Source organism: Halyomorpha halys, unplaced genomic scaffold, assembly GCF_000696795.3.
Source record: "Halyomorpha halys isolate HHAL.00 unplaced genomic scaffold, Hhal_1.1 Scaffold100.1, whole genome shotgun sequence".
In the NCBI taxonomy this organism is placed as follows: domain Eukaryota; kingdom Metazoa; phylum Arthropoda; class Insecta; order Hemiptera; family Pentatomidae; genus Halyomorpha; species Halyomorpha halys.
In genome coordinates, this window is record NW_027112088.1 from 772,972 (window position 1) to 791,022 (window position 18,051).

At 29.6% G+C, this 18,051-nt stretch overlaps 2 protein-coding genes across 3 annotated transcripts in view; one reads left to right on the forward strand and one right to left on the reverse strand.

Annotated features, from left to right (window-relative positions):
* LOC106677467 (epidermal retinol dehydrogenase 2) overlaps positions 1–18,051 on the forward strand; it is a 75,545-nt gene that overhangs the window by 36,262 nt on the left and 21,232 nt on the right. The gene's annotated exons all lie outside the window — the stretch shown is intronic.
* Positions 1–18,051, reverse strand: part of LOC112211957 (calcium-binding protein NCSA) — a 41,902-nt gene that overhangs the window by 12,922 nt on the left and 10,929 nt on the right. The window contains exons 4-6 of one of the 2 annotated variants that reach the window (XM_024364364.2): positions 11,787–11,894; positions 7,294–7,383; positions 5,316–5,504 (exon numbers count right to left, since the gene is read on the reverse strand). In XM_024364364.2, coding sequence (XP_024220132.1) covers positions 5,331–5,504; positions 7,294–7,383; positions 11,787–11,894 — 372 coding nt within the window. In that variant the 3' untranslated portion in view covers positions 5,316–5,330. Of the gene's footprint in view, positions 1–5,315; positions 5,505–7,293; positions 7,384–11,786; positions 11,895–18,051 lie in introns of those variants that run through there. The other variant, XR_010844116.1, reaches the window with a different exon arrangement.

Consider the following 18,051-nt stretch of genomic DNA (forward strand, 5'->3'; position numbering starts at 1 on the left):
CAAAATATGTGCTGCTGGACTCTCCTGCAGTACATCTTAAGGCTCTGGTGGACGGCTCTCTAAGCCAAATCATAGGGACAATAAAAATAAAAAATTATTGAAATATATGCCATAAAATTTATTTATTTTAAATTAAGATCGAATTTTCTTTTTAATTATGTCATTGTTTTATTAATGTACTAAAAAATGAGAAAAATAGATACATGTTGACCGTTATAAACGTACGCGAGAATGTTTTTAAAATAGACTCTCAGTGTTACGAAATGGTAAGTACAAAGATCTCACAAAGATGTTCGTGGAATACCGGAATTAACAATATTGCTTCAGGAAAGAATCTTCTTCTTCTTTTACTGGCACAACAGGCGCATGAAACTGTCCTTTGACCTCCTCAAAGACCGCCAACCATCTTCCTCTATCTTCTGTAAGGGTAACTGGGATCCTCAGTTGTCGCAGATCCCGCCTCACAGCACCCCTCCATCGGCCCTTCGGCCTACCACGTTGCCACACACCATCCGGAACGTAATTGTACAGTTTATGAGCCACACTTTCCTCGCTCATCCTCATTACATGGCCAAGCAATTTAAGTTTTTGGATCCTTATGTACGAGGAGATGCTACATTCCTACATAGAGCCCAAAAAGTTTACCATTTTTCCTCCTTCGCCAATAACACTCTCGCATACGGGCCCTAAGATTCTTCTCAGAATTACTCTTTCAAGCCTGTCTTAGCAGATTAATGCTTTTATTGCTCAGAGTCCAAGTTTCTCCACCGTATGTGACAACTGGTCTTATAAACGACCTACGGCTACTTTTGATTCCAGCAGCAATTCTGCTTTTAACTTCTTCTTCTTCATCCTGGTTCTCATTGATAATAGAGCCAAGAAAAGAAAAAATTCTTATCACTTCGAAATTATTGGGGCCCATTACAAGGCGACTTTGCCTCTGGTCCAGAGGCTTCTTCCCCAACTGCATAATCTTGGTTTTTTCCTCATTAATATGCAGGCCCATCCTTTTTGCTTCGACATCCATCAGGAAAGAATCTAGGCATCTAAATTACATAGTTTATCCTAACAACTTAATTTGTATTATTATTATCAGATTTTTATAATTTCAAATAATAAACTTAAAAAATTCTATATAAAATAGAGGAAATGATTATTAATTTTTGGAAAATCGTAAAAATTATTAGCTTATTTAAAATTTAATACAGACTAAAATAAATTTGTAAAATGAGATCTTAAGTGTTATAGGTTTATAACTATGGAAGTTTTATTTTAGCAAAGTACTCCCACTTCAAATTTGTGACCACCGCGTTCATCTGGTTGGAGACAAAAAATATTAGGCCCACTATAAAGTGTGTTGATTAAATAAAAAATTTTAATTTTTGTAATAACAAGTAGCAATCTCTTAATGTTTTATCGGAGTCTAGTTGATAAGCATGAATCTTTAAATTAAATTCATAAATCTGAATTAACATATTTTTTATAAATAATTCAAGCATTAATCAATGTCTAAAAGATTTTCTCAAGCTATATTTTTTCATAATAAACTTTAATTAATGTCAAAAAAACGGAGCTCAAAAAAAATAATAATATTATTTTCTCACGGAGTGTACGTGTACCCCGGTATTTTTGGCATACGGTGTGGCTAACCAGAATGGGATATCGAGTGTTTATTTTTCCTCATAAACCAACTAAACTATTAGATGTTGATTCATGATCCTTTATTTACGCTTCTGAGCAAAATTCAGTTTTGTTTTATGAACCATTCCCCTAATAACGAGTTGGTACATAAGACTATAACTATATAAAAAATGTAAAAATAAAATTCTCAACCTTTCGACCGTACCAATTAAAATTTTGATGCCAGTCTTATTTATATTTTTGCTATATTATAATCATTGTTGTATTTATATAATGAAATAAAAAATAACTAAGAAAACACCATAGCTTATGAATGATATTGACGCATATTTTGGGATCTGTCAGTCGTTCATAACGTTCACGGAGTTAATAATTTATAAAAAAAAAAAAAAAGAAATATACAGACATACATACATTTTTTCGATTAATTTTTTCCCCAAAATCGATACCGATTCGAATTTTCACAGATCCTAAAATTTGTTTGTCTGTAACAATCATATTGAACTATTCAAACAAAACATAAATTCATGTATACATCGTTCCATGCTTGCTAATGTGTTCGCAAAATAGAAATAATAAGTGAGTGAACAAATGACAGACTTCATTATTTCATATTTTCAACGCATTGCTATCATATTTTTCAACATATATGCAATACATAACAAACTTTTTAACCCCACGGTACGACCTGAATAGATCAATTAAAAATAAATATTTAAGCATCTAACGAATGTTAATAAGGGGATTATTTTATCGACCATTAACTGTTAACTAAATGGTACAGTAAGTTTTATAGAGATATGAAAATGTTTAAATAGTTTCCGAACAATCTTAGGGACTGAAATTATATTTTTTAAATATGATTTTGAATCAATTGCAATATTTATTATGAACTCAGATAAAAATTCAATACAATTCAAGTGCTGACCGATCATCCATGTATTTAACGGTACTGTACTTGAATATATTTAAGTCCTCACAAGTAATTATGCATAATCGATTTTTGATTCGATTTATCGAATAATTGAGTCATATTCGGAAATAAGGAAATAGACCTTGAGAAGGCAAGACGAGAACGACCCCCAAAGCCGTAGGACTTTCTATTACTTTCACTTATACGTGAGCCCTTCTGATCTCTTCAAAACATCGCAGTATGAACTTTCTTGCACTTTTGTTACATGTTTCGTGTTTTTGTAACAGTAAAAAAAAATCTTTATGTAGAAAATTGTACATGAAAGAAGCAACTTATATTTTTTATATTTACTACATACACATTACGTAGCAATAAATATAGGTTTATAAAATAATATGCATCATAAACCAATTTCACACTTTCTATCATACGGTGAAATTTAAACTTCTTGATGAGAGAAAAGAACAGGACTTCCTAAATATAATATAAACATAATTAATATTATCATTGATATATACAATTATATAATAGTACAACTTTTTCTTCCTATTATAGGCATTAGCCTGTAGAAAAAACAACAAATATTCACTTTATACATATAACAAATAAATACATTTTTTTTCTACACACCTTGGAATTAATTTAATTGAAGATTCATGATCAACAATGTTGTAGCATTGACGTACAACAAGCTCTGGCCATTTAATATTATTTTACTTAAAAAATATTTTCACATGTTATAAATATACAAAGATTAAAATCTTCATTAATTGCAAATCTGTCTAAGAATCTGTATACTTAGGCCTCCTATATCTACTGCCGGCGGAATCACGCGGTCTACAGCTATTCCAAGAGTTTTCCATAGAACGTAATATTTTTTTCTTAAAATGTAATAATCAATTGTAAATGTGACTGTATGTCTGTTTGAAAATAGAATTTTATTCATATTAAAGCAGTTTAATAACATTTTCGGATAATTTTCATTTTTTTCTTTTTTTTCTTCCTCCCTCGTTTTCAAAATATATATATATTCGTTTGGCATATATCCGTCTCTTATATAATTATTTCAAATAAGTTTTTTTCATAGCAATTTCAATACGTGTCTCCAAATAACTAAGAAATAAGTAATGAAATCCAGCGTCGAAATAACACCGACATTATTACTAGTTTATTAAGTTAATTATAAAGATCAGCTAGTTGAAGGTAAAATATTATAACTAATAAAAATTTTAACCTTGTAAAAATGTTCATTTTGTTAGTTATGTTGTACGAACAACAACATCATTATTCTGTATGACTGAACTTAAAACATGCACATGAACATTTTTACAATGTTAAAATTTCTAAAATTTTACAAAATATATATATAATCATAAAAGTTTTTAATGTATTATTAAACGATTATTTATTCCACAAGAATAAATAAATACATAAGAGAGAAAATATAGGATAGATATAGGTTTTAGTGTGGAATGAACTCCCACAAAAACGGAGTTTAAATTCCTTCGTTGGTCGTTAGTATATTTTTAACCGAGAAAATAGAAAGTCCAGAAAAATAAATCAAAGCATGGAAAATGAGGGTATTTTTGTTGCTACCATATTAGTTTATAATTTAAAAATAATTTTAAAAAATCTGTATGGTATCAATTATAAAAGTTCACTGCTTAAAAAAAATATATAATTGGTCTTAAAAATAATAAATGATAACGAAACTGAAAAGCTCTTAGTTCATTTTTCACTGTGTTCAATATCTTTATAAAAATAAATAAAATATATTTTTAAACCTTTTAAATCTATGGAGTTATCTTATTGATTTTTTAATAAATAAAATTCGAGAGCGTCCACAACCGCAACCTCAATAATAATAAAAGTATATTGGTTTAGCTTAAACAATTCTTCCATCAAAAGCGAACGAATGTCAGGTTAATTATCAAATTTAAGTACGGCTTCATCAAATTTTCTGTAGGCGCAATATAACAGGAAAAAAATTGCATTCATATTAGTTCATGTTTTTTTCTTGCAAAAATCAGATTTAAAAATAGTACATGTTTTTCTCACAAAAAGATAAAATTGACATATGTCATTTTAGACATTAAGATTGTGATGAATCTTAAATGTAAAACAATAAAATACACACAAAAACTGACTTATTACCATCCTAATAGTTTATTCTTCTTTTAGAATAGTGACAGCTATTATTAAAGTATAAATGTCTCTTTAAATGGTCAATAATATTATTATTAGTGATATACATATCTCACGGATCAATATCAATGCTGTAATATACCACTCAGAGGTACAATACATTGACGAAATTCGATATCGACCCAATAATATGACCGCATAGGGGTGGGAGTTTAAATGCGTAGGCGTGTTAGATAGTATGAAAACTTTAATTCGTTACTCAATACAAGGAAGTGTATAACAGAAATTATGGTAAACCGAGCTCTAGTGTTGGATGAGTTCCTTATTCTCTCTTGAGTCAACTTTTTAGACATCTTTCGATCAATACCACACCCTATCACGGAAAGAATTAATATATTTTTCAATAAAAGTATCGACTTATTTTTCAGGTGGTTAATGATATATTTTTAAATGGCATTTTGGGGATTAAAATTAATTTTATAGTTTATGTTTATTTCTGATAACATTAAAAATTGTGTAAATCTTGAAAATGGTTGCTTTTCAACCTTAGTTTAATGTCTGATCTTCAAATATCAATAAACTGTAATCATAAAAATAAATAAAAAAAAAACAAAAAAAACGAAGGATAGGTTTAATTTGCTTTACTTTTTCCAGTAATGAAACTTCTCGTTCCAGGTTTCCTTACCATACCCTTCATATACATGAGAGTATATTTGGGACCAACGTTTCTGGAGAACGTAGTAAGGAACACATCCATTATGTTCTGTTCTGGTATGACTCGGCCCAAGCAGTTGATCAAGGGTGGCTGTCAACAAGGGTTTAATATAAAGGGTACAATATGGGTACAGTGGCTCAACGAGGGTTTAATATAATGGGAACAATATGAGTACAGTGGGTCAACAAGGGTTTGATATAATGGGAACAATATGAGTACAGTGGGTCAACAAGGGTTTAATATAATGGGAACAATATGGGTATAGTGGGTCAACAATTGGAACAATATGGTGAGTTTTAAACAATAATCTTCAAAATGATAATATACATTAGACTATTTAAAGTATAAACTGTATGAATTACTGCAGTTTAAAAGCCATCCGTGATTCACAAAAGTATTTCTAGAGACAGAAATATTTATTAATTTTTTTCATTATTTTTTACAATCTGACTTTTTTTAAATGCCCATTCTTGCCTTAAGATCGAAAATCAAAAAACATAGTGATTCTTCATTAATATATTTTTTTCTTCTAGAACATTTCCAGGATAATTTGCCCCCTTCTTCAGCTTCTATAATTTAATATTTTTTAAAGATATTCATATCCACATTTGAGCACAGCCAATTAGTTTTATTTGGTATTAATAATAAGAAAAACAGTTCAATAAATGAGTATTTTAACATTATTTTGTTTACTCAACTAATATTTCCTAGTTTTATTGGCCGGGTCAAATTTATCTCAATATACAGGGTGTTTCGGTGTCCTAACTAAAAATGTTAATTTACGATCTTGAAACAATAAAAAAAAATGCATATGAAGATTTATCCTTTAACGCTTTGTTTAGAAGATGTTCTCGTCTAAATAATTTCATTGTTATGAAATATCTAATTTATAATAAATATATTAAAATGTGTTCAAACTAATTAATTGATGAAATATAAACATTCTAATCCACATTAAACAATGCTAAAAGTGATTAAAAGACAGTCTCGGCATGCTTCTTCCAGAGCAGCAGTGTCCGAACATTACTGGAAATGTATTATCACCCTAGAAGTAATCATTTTGAGGATCATGTAGTATAAACACATATAAATTTATTTATTGTATCATAAATAATTCATAACCATGAAAATCTTTATACATGTATATCAAGCAAGCGTTAGAGGACAAACTTCCATAGGGAATTATCTTCTTGAATTGTGATCCTTAATTCAAATTTTCAGTTAGGAAACCTAACCCCGAAACACCATGTATGAAAAAATTTAAATTTACCACTATAAAAATGTAGGTTAGTTAAAGACACGAACAGAAAGGTTCAAAGCTCAAAATCTTATAAGAGACTATGGGTAGTGAAAGAGAGTTATTGATAAGAATTAATTATTATATGATTATATTTGAGATAAAGGAATAAACATAAAGTCTTCTTTTTTATTTCATGTATTTTTCAGTTTTTTTAGTGTTCTTTTATATTGTTTTTATTGCATTTTTTTCCTTACCTAATATCTTGACATCACTAAAACCGATCTCGTGGTTTTGATTATTGTTTACTATGTGATTAGTTTGGGATATGTGGTTTCTATTGTTTATAATGGAGATTTTTTTTTTCTAATTTTTGTAATGATTCATCAATGTAAATCTTTCCACAGGAGCATTTTAGTTGATGATTAAATGATAAATTGCTGATTTTTTCCTTTTTTAAAAGGAATTTTTTAAAACAATAGTAATTGAATAAATATTAAATATTAAATTATAGAGGGGAGTATTCCCGAAACGTCCTAGAAGAAGAAATAAATTAATGCGAAATCATTACGTTTTAAATTTTTAATTAATAATGCATGATATGAGATTTATAAAAATATTTATTACTAAACAAATTCTTACATGTTTGGATATGGTGTTCCTATAATCTTCCCAACTTATAATGCCATCTCCATCTTCGTCCAGAGTCGAGAACACCATATTTATATAAAACTGAAAAAATAAATGTATTTATATTTCGGTGAATATATCTGCTTATACAATTCCCAACTATATATGATTTTTTTTTAATTTATCATTTTCTCAAGTTTACCAGTTCCATCAAGCTCACAAGTCTTATACAGGTCATAACAGACAACAGGGTACTTAAATATCTATTTGAGTTGAATGTAAAAAAAAAAAAACTATAATAATACAAGTATGTATGTATTTTAATTTGTATTTTTAAAACTTATACTAGACCTTAACATCCCATTCATTGCAGATTTGACCCAAAACAGATATGCGTCTTTTTATTCCAAACTCCTTAACCATCCTAACCCATTAATTCTTAATCTTTCATCCTTAACAATCCCTGATAATCCTCCGAGGCGTCTGAAAAGAAGATGGCCACGGGACCTTCTAGTTTAAATTAATGTTTGAAGTACCACCAATGGGTGGTTCCTTCCCAAGATTTTCAAGTGTATATGAAACATACTACATATTTACCTATTGTATTATTTTGTACAGTTGTAAATTACAATAAATAAATAATTTAAAAAAAAAAAAAACTTATACTTTTGCGTATTTAAAAATTAAGCCTTTGGATTTAATTTACATTAAGCAGAATGATTTAACAAGATTAATAATTAAATTCGATTCAATTTATGTTCAAATCGAGGTATTGAAGTTGTTTTTTCTATTATATTTAAGTATATGGGTAACATAGAATGATGTTTTTGGACTTTGAGGGTAAAATTTATCATCCCAATTAGCACTATTAACATAATGAAATGGCGTTTTCAATTATTTTTAAACCCGATTTAACGTTTCAATTTTTTTATATTGATTCAATAATTGAATATTAGATTGATATTCTCATGGAGAACATAAAAGTTTAGACATCCTATGAAATGAATGTAACTTTAATTTGTTTTATTGAAACAGCATTTATAAATAAAATGTTTCATTTAATATTAGTTTAATTATTAAAAATTTAACTGAGAGTGTTTTAAAGTGGACAAGAAGGAGGCTGGGATCATTTCTCCATCTTCTAACTCGTCCAACCTATTTAGCATAACTAGGCCAATTTGTCGATTAAGTAACATTTCTTCCGTCCCACCAAATGGGATAGACCCAAAGTATTTAAAAACAATAATTTATGGGTTAGGTAATTTTCTATTATATAACTTTTTTTTATTTTTGAGATCCTTCAGCGAATCGTCAACATTAATACAGATGGAAATTTCTTTTTTAAATTTTTTCATTAAAAAATTCTTCCCAAACAACTGCTCATGTATTACATTTTAAACCCTAAATTCACAAAGCGAAATTATTTAAAAAAGTAATATATAAAATTATTTCTTATCAAAAAGAAATAAAATCCTTTCCTGTATTATAGTTTCAAGAAATGGATGGTCCAAATTTATTAATTTTATATAGGCATACTACTTACATTTCAGTTAATTATCACTTCATGTTATAAACACTTTGCTATGTCAATGAAGACATTTCTACATGATGACATAGAAATTCTGCCATCTGCCTCTCTAGATATCAAGATGAAGTTGATATATTTTTAATGCCGGATATCCGCGCCTATTCAGTCCGAAAGAGATTAGGGGACCCATTCATTACATTTGACCCCTATATTCTATACTACGTCATCCAAGTTCATTGATAACTTTTTTCATCTTATCTTCAGTTGATAATATTTTTAAACAATGATATATTCTTCCACGAATACAATCACTTTAATGTATCTCGGGTTTAAACATAATAGATCTGATACCTCAGACCTGATATTTTCCAATAAATAACGATAATTTGATAAATTTATAATCTCCTACTGAAAGAGTTTATAGATTTAATATGAATTTGGTGAATGACACTAATCTTCCTTGTTTTAAGTATAATAATTTATTTCATATACATCAACAACAACGTTTCGGGAAAATCTCCCATCTTCAGGTTCCCAAATTCATATTAAATACATAAACTCTTTCAGTAGAAGATTATTAATTTAAGAATATAATAATATGGTTACGAATGAAGACCATATGAATTTTATTAATGGAAAATTCTTGCAAAATCTTTGATTCATGCTGCAACATGACTTTGTAAAAACTACCTGAAGATGGGAGATTTCCCGAAACGCTGTTGTTGATGTATATGAAATAAATTGTTACACTTAAAACAAGGAAGATTAGTGTCATTCACCAAATTCATATTAAATATATAAACTCTTCCAGTTGAAGATTATTAATTTAAGAATATAATACTATGATTATGAATGAAGACCATATAAATACTATTAATGGAAAATTCTTGCAAAATCTTCGATTCATGCTGCAACATGACTATGTAACAACCTGAAGATGGGAGATTTTCTCGATACGTTGTTGTTGATGTATATGAAATAAATTGTTACACTTAAACAAGGAAGATTAGTGTCATTCACTAAAATCATATTAAATAGATAATTTCATAATTTTTGATAAAAATACCAGGTTATTGTTCTTGTGAAATTCAATAATTAGGTACTGAAGGCGCCGATCCATTAAAAAATGTTTAGGTCTCTATTGTACAAGAGCTCGAGGGAAAAATCGATGTTATTTTATCCAAATTATTGCCTACTTAAATTAAAACTATAATTTGTTACTAGTCAAATTTGACGACTACCTACCGTGATAAATAATGAATTTTTCACACGGATTTTTAAAACGTCCTACCTTTCTAATGTTTTTTCCTAAACAATAAATAATGCGCTTGGACATCATTTAAAATAGAATAAATTTTCTAATATATCTAGAGCTCTTTACGTTCAATAGTTCCCCAGATATGGTTTTTCAAGATTGTAATAAATAACATTTTTTTCCAAATATTGATAAATTAGTATAAATATTTTATATATTCTTGTTTGAGAGTAGTTTAGTTTATTCTTAATTTAAAACAAATTTGATCCTTTTTTTTCTCTCAACTTTATTCTTTACAACTTTTCTAACCTTTCGACCCTCAGGCCATTCCCAAGGATACCTTCATATTGATGTCATTTCCTTTTTCCAAATCTTAAAAATTCAGGCTAACTGCCTTTGTCCCATATAACCTTTTCCAAATAACTTTTTCCTAGATTTAAACCTTTTATAAAACACTTTTCTTCCTTCCTTCATTCACATTTGCAACTTAAAACAGAACCTTTTGAGAAGAAAGAACCTTTGAGAGATAAATTAGTATTTTGTGAAATAATTTTGACGAACATTATTGGCAATGAAATTCGCAAAATGTTGAATTCTCGTTTTGCAAATTTTTAATCCTCCTCAACTATAGTTGGCAGAGTCATAAATTTCTACTCTTGTTTAATTTTCGTTAACACTTATTTCTTATTCAGCTTTCATTACAATAATTATAAATTGCGTTGAAATAATTTTTTTTTCCTCTTGGATAATATTGCTTTTTTTTTTAAATATTATTTCTCGTTTTATCGCTGTATGCACTGAAGTAAATTGCAGTAGGACAGCTTGAAGGGATTATCTTAAGTATCCCAAGACCCATCAGTGCAATTCGCAATAACCAGCCATAATAATGGATCCTGCTATTAACTTCATTGTACCTTCACAAGCATCAATCTTAATGAATATAGCGATATAGGAATATCGACTTTTTTTTCTTTGAGATGTACCTGACAAAATATTGCTTGTCCATTTTCAGACCCAGTCGTCAAATGACTTCTGTAGTTTTTTTATTACTGATTTAGAAAGTCAGTTGTTGAGGAAGTCGTGACTTCAGCAGTCTTGGGATCGGGAGAATAATGATAGTGAATGTGCAAGTTACATAACAGATGAACCACATATCTTGAAACAACCTTTTTGAGACTTCAAGTAACAATGTATGACTTTATATATATACATATACATATTTCTTTTACAAGTTCTTTCCATGGAAGATTTGAATCCAATGTCATCTCATTGTAGTCGGCAGATATTCTTGATATATACATACACCAGATATCTACTGGTGTAGATAGTGAGAGGTAAAAGGCATCAATATATGGAAGATTATTTTCATCTGATGTTATCAATAAAAATCTTACTTCAGCTTATTTAAATAAAGAGTCAAAAAGATTTTCTGTTTTTTTTCCTTTACGCCCATTCCTCAGGACAATTTCTGGACTCTCCCTTGGTTTTTCAGCTGCGCTACTGAATTCTAAAATAAATTTAATAGAGACAGATTGTGAACAATACATTGTTAGTTTCAAACCTTCGTTGAAAATTCGCACGATAAGGAACTGTCGTCAAAAGCCCCTGTAATTTCAAAACACCGTACCTTAAACACCCATAACGACCTTGACTTATATGATTTCACGCTACTGAACTCTACACGTGATAAAACTATTTTTATAAAATTTCAGGCAAACTTACCCTGTTTTGCTCGTCAGATACGTTTCCATATTGTTTGCCTAGTTGATTTGACACCAATTCTTCGACAGTTGATCTTGTCATGTGACCTGTTCCCATTGTATCGAAAACCTAAAATATTAAAAATAATTTGTAAATTTATTCGAAATTTAATACATTAAAATGTTATAGAATAGTACAATACTTAGCTCTATTTTGAAGTAATAAAAGAATAATCAGTACATTTTAAGAACTTCAAACAATTTTCATAAATTACTTTCCGTTCCGAAAGATGAATGAATGAAAAATATACGCGTGATATAAAATTAAAATGTCATTTCATCATTACATTTTATTAATACTGGGAATTATTTTATTCCTAGTAATACAACGTAACTAATAATAATAAATTAGAAGCAGAAATTAAGCACATAAATAATAAAAATTGAGCTTAATTAATAAAAAAAAAGTTATATTGGGTAGAAAGGATTATGGAGCAGACATAATGTCATACCGAATTATTTTTTTTTAAACTCCAGCTAACAATTTAACAAGCCTCAACTAAATTAATAAAGGCTTAAAAGATTGTTAAAGAAGGAAGATTTTTTAGAAGCAGAAAATCTGTAGTAAAGGAGGCTGAATAAAAAAAAAAATCTGTAATAATTCAAGATTTTACAAAAAACAAAATTTTACATTATTTGCCCATTTGAAAGGTCCCTTTAAATCATTTTAACCTGGGTAAATTTAAGTATAATTTCATTTACAATTTATAATTACCTAATTTAAATAAAATTTTAGTTATTACTTCCTATTTAACTAAAAATTTCACTTGCTTAAAAAAACTCAAAGTATCAATTTTTTTTTCTTTTTTGTAGAGAGGGACCATTGTTGATACTTTGATTGTTGATATTTTGATACACGACACCAATTAAACTCATTAATATTTATTCTCATGTAAGAATAAATGTTTTATATGTTAATATATCTAGATATGCATATTTTTTTGTTATATATTGAATGATTCTGGCTGTTCTTAATGGGTTATTTATAGTCATTGTCCCATGCTTGAGAATTCTAAATTAATGTTAGTTTCCGAATTTATTTTTTATTCATTTTACAATGAAGCAATATAGAATTTTATCATAGCAGATGAAAAGATGATCTGGCGTGTATTGAGAGATAAGAATTGTCACAGAGGGCGTTCACACCAATGACGCCCAACGATAACGACTAAAAAATCCTTGGCCCGCTCTGGAACAATAAGCCATAGAGAGCACATAAGGACTTCGATATTGCGATAGAGTCAGATCGCAACGGAATGATAACATGCTTGCGATCTGCCAATATATGTCGTAGATAGGTACAATGAGTGTCTGTATCAACTATAATCGTATTAGTATTGTTTTCAGTTACCGTGCTCTGTAAGTATTGTTACTTTCGTATCATTATTACTGTGTGTGATAATACGAAATTCTTTATTTATTCTGGGACAAGTTCTTTTAGAATAATACTAAAACTCAATTCACCGCAGTCTGGAGAGAACCAAAATATGCATTAATCGATATATACTTGGTTCTCAGATTTTATTGAGTAGGCTGTATATTTGGATTAAAATAAATGGAGCATGGTGAAATAAGAAGATAAACCTGTATTCTTGAAATTAATTATAACACAACTGATTATACGTGGTTTAGCCAAAACAATTTAGTTAGATATTTAATTTTGATTTGGGTTACATATAATACTTAAAGGTATTGCAGTTTACTTGGTGGTTGATTGAGATATTAAGAGATTGATCTTGAAGACTTTCTTCTATTATGTTCTTTCCCCTCCCTGCTTCTGTTGAAGAAACTAATCATTCATGGTTGACTATGAGCAAAATGGTGTTGCCCTATAGGGCTGTCTATAGGGCTCACTCTTCTATCTTTACTTTACCTGTCCTCACTAACAAGGTGCAGTGAGCCTACTACTTTATTTGTTTGCCACTACATGGTAGTACCTTGTTGAGGCTTTATTCAAAATGTTTGAGAGGGATCTTCTTCAAAAAACTACAAACATAGTAGGTGGGCTTTACAGCATCAGAGTCAGGAATAAAGAATAAAAGTACAATATAATTAACGGATCATAAAAAATGAGCGTTATAAAGTAACTTGTAAGTCTTAAAACAAAAAAAGTATATATATATATATATAATATTAATTGCTTAAATATTTGAGGGAAAACTGGTGCGGTGCGCGCATCCCACAACTTGTTTTCAACTAGCAATAAGGGGAAACAGAAGAGAAGAACTGGTTATTGCAAGAGTAGGAATAGGACATTCCAAATTAACACACCTCCACTTAATCACAAAAGAGGACCAGCCTATATGCCAAACCTATCAGTCCCCATTATCGATAAAGCATATAATTGAAGAATGCTCATCATTTCGTCAAGCCTTCGAAAATAATAAAATTCCTCGTACAAGATAATTGGCCCTTAAAGAATCCATAGACAAAATAATAAAATTTCTGAAAGAAACTCAACTTTATACTAAAATATAATCCAACAATATCGACCAGTGTAAAAAAGAAATAGTCTACATTCAACTATCAAATGTCAAAGACCAGAAGATAAATAAAGTAAAAAGGCTGTAATAACCTAGATGTTGAGCTGAATAAAAATCTAATCGAATCCCACAACTTGAAATGGAAATCCTCATGCAAGACTTAAAAGACAGGAAACTGTTCGTCAATTCCGACTATTACAGCATTTACTAGACAAACGGTCTAAACTTCCAATCTATTACAAAAGACTGATCTACATGACTATTATAAGACCTGTCTGGACATATGGAGTTGAACTTTAGGACTCCACTAAACCATCGAATTCCTCCCCAATCCAATCCTTACAGTCCAAAATCCTTCGTAAGATGCTTAGTGCATCTTACTTTGTCATAAATTAAGTCATCCATCAGGATCTCAATGTTCCATGTGTTGCAGAGTTTGTCAGAACCAGATACCAATCCTTCCATAATAATAATAATAAACTTCCCAACCAAACCTACTTGTTTCTAACCTGGCTTTTCCTTCATTACCTACTAATCCTCCTAGGAGTCTGAAAAGAAGATGGCCTCGAGACCTTCTTCTCTAAAAATGTTATTGGAGTTCTATCAATGGGTAGATTCTCCACAGTTTGTATCATGTCATTATATCACCTACAGCAAATTTACTTGTACATATTTTTATACAAATTTTTGTTATTACATTTGTAAATAACAGTAGATGTATTATAAAAAAAAAAAAAGTTTTGTATGACTTTTCTTTTTTGAACTATATTCTTCAGACATACACAGAAACTTTTTAATTTTGAAGAAATACCTATCATTAAAATTTTGAACCTTAGTTAATATTACTTTTTTTTATTACCCTCCCAAAATTTAAATAAACTGCACTCTGCAAATTAAAAATTCATTTCTTTTTTGTCTCATCTTGGAGTAGAAATAGTTAAATAATACCAATCCTAAAAGTTTCCTTTTTGGGAAAGCCAGTCGACCTTTAGTTTACCCCACACAAGCCACTTCCCTTTTCTTCTTGAGAGTGTTTCTATGTCACAGTCAAATTCTCAAGAGAAATGCCAGTTTCAGCAACCGCTGACAATGAGAAGGGAGGTTGCTGCATCACGAGCTGTGGAATCGAATTAGTCACAAATCGTAAAACGGTTCAAGGCTGACACGGGGCTAAAAAGCTAATACTCTAGTGATCGTACCTCGTCGATAGTCATTTTATCCTCCCTGCTCTTTGATAATCCGTCAATTATATTTGAGGCAGTTCGGTTCAATGGCGGAAAAGGGACTTTTAAGGATCAAACGGCATTCGTGACGCAGCAATTAACTCTCAAAACGGATCGGATTTGAAAATGTCAGAAGGTCCTAAACAACTGAGAAAGGCTAACATTTATTCTGGATGATAAAAATAATCTCATGGTTAGTGCAATGTCACTTTTTTAAGATCAATGCTGAAATTACTTTTTTATCACCCGAAGAGGTTATCTATTATCATATACTTGATAACTTCTAATCGGATAAAAAACCGAATCTTTTGAGTTTATAAATAGGATGAAAGCTGAAATTGTAGAATAAACGAAGAGAAATGCTGTGGGTATGTGAGCGAACATGTTTTACTTTCATTGCCTGTATTATATATGAAATACATAAGAAGGGGAAGTACAACGGTCATAAAAAATTTGGAATTTTCGACTGAAGTTCACGTTTTGAGGTCCGATGAGTCCGAATAACCAAGTCTCGCCAAATGGTCTGGGTCTGTGTGTATACAGATATATATAAAAGGCTTAGCTAAACAAGAAAAGACATGCGAAACTGAAATCATATATCTAAGCAAGGCATATGGTTAGGATCGATCAACCGTGTCACTTTACATAATCGATTTTAGACATCTTTTTTTAATTTTCTCAAAAATTGCTCTAACGATTTTTAATACACCTTGCACATCAATTGAGAAATCAAGTGATCCTTAATGCCATCATTTAAATAGTTTGAAAGCCCATAAAAGCGAAATTTTCAAATGAAGTATTTAAATAATCATTTCTCATTGTTAGCAGTAATGAAAAATTGATAAATATGAACTATGGAAGATTTTGATTACCAAGGAAAGCAGAAAAAGGGTTTTCACCCAACGACAAAAGTCATCATGTATTGGAAAATCGAAAATACCCGAGAGCATCCGAACTTTTCCGATCTCATTTCAAACATTAATATATATATGGCTTTATTATGTTATGTTGAACTCTTGTATTTTATACAGTAATAAAATGATATTAGTTTTTCGCTCCTAAAAAAAACTCTTAAATACTTATTTTCATAGAAACAGAAAAATATTTATTCTTTTCAAAATTTTCACTAAAATAAGTCTGACTGTCGATGTGTATGTGAACACCCTAACTAAAAAACGAAAGCTATAATCATCTTGAATAATAAAGAAAGAACTTTTTTGAAACGTTTTAGAATTAATTTCTCATCAGAGTAGAGTGGTAAGAGTTGTATGAAGCGTGCACAAATAGTGTGTCAAGTGCAGTGGAAGGTAATCAATCTATTTTTTTTTAATATAAACTCATAAAATCTTTGAATCCAAAAAAGTAATTTTTAAAAAAATTTTCATTCTCATCGTAAGGGACGGTTATTTCAGATCCGTCGTACGGGGAGGAGTTTCGTTACAAAAAATCTAACGGAGCGAATAGATGTTCAAAGTACAACGAATGAAATAAGAATAACTATTTACAGAATAACAAATATTTAATATATTCAACAGAAATACAATTAAAATTATAATAATTTCTTTTAGTTAACTTTGGACTATTTTGGAGTGATGTACTGTTATTATTTTGTTGCCATATTTTCAGCCATTTAGTGTGATTTCTATATTAATGAGGTATTTTAGTTTTCAACGCTAAATCGATGTTAGAGTCAAATAAACGTAGATTGCCTAGTTTTTTTAACTTATACTCATCATTCACACCTCAGAAGTATTGACAAACAGTGAACTGAATGAATACGACAATCATAGCATGAGAGGAACAATGGTCCAGGAAATAAAGAAAAAAAAGAGCAATTAAATGCACAAATTCACTAAGTTCTTATTTTTTAATATGTTGTTTGGATATCATCTGAAGGTTTAATATGTTTTATGGACATCAACTCAAGGATAAAAATGTTGTTTAAATATCAACTCAAGGTTTAACATGTTGTTTGGATATCAACTCAATGTTTAACATGTTGTTTGGACATCAACTCAATGTTTAACATGTTGTTTGGATATCAACTCAAGGTTTAACATGTTGTTTGGATATCAACTCAAGGTTTAATATGTTGTTTGGATATCAACTCAAGGTTTAACATGTTGTTTGGATATCAACTCAAGGTTTAATATGTTGTTTGGATATCAACTCAAGGTTTAATATGTTGTTTGGATATCAACTCAATGTTTAATTTTCTAGAATACTGAGCAAGGAATGGAAATTATGGTAAATCTGAACCTTTTTCTTCAAAAAAATAAACTCCCGGTCGTATGCCGAATTCGCAAATTTATGTTTTTAATGTCAGTCTAAACCCAAATATGTAAAAAAATCAGAACAACCTTTTGCGTTTTAAAGGGCTTCTTTGCGTTAGTAACTACTATTTTTAAAGAATTAAGTCCTCATTCTGGTTTAATAATGTTGTTTGGATATCAGCTCAAGGTTTAACATGTTGTTTGGATATCAACTCAATGTTTAACATGTTGTTTGGACATCAACTCAA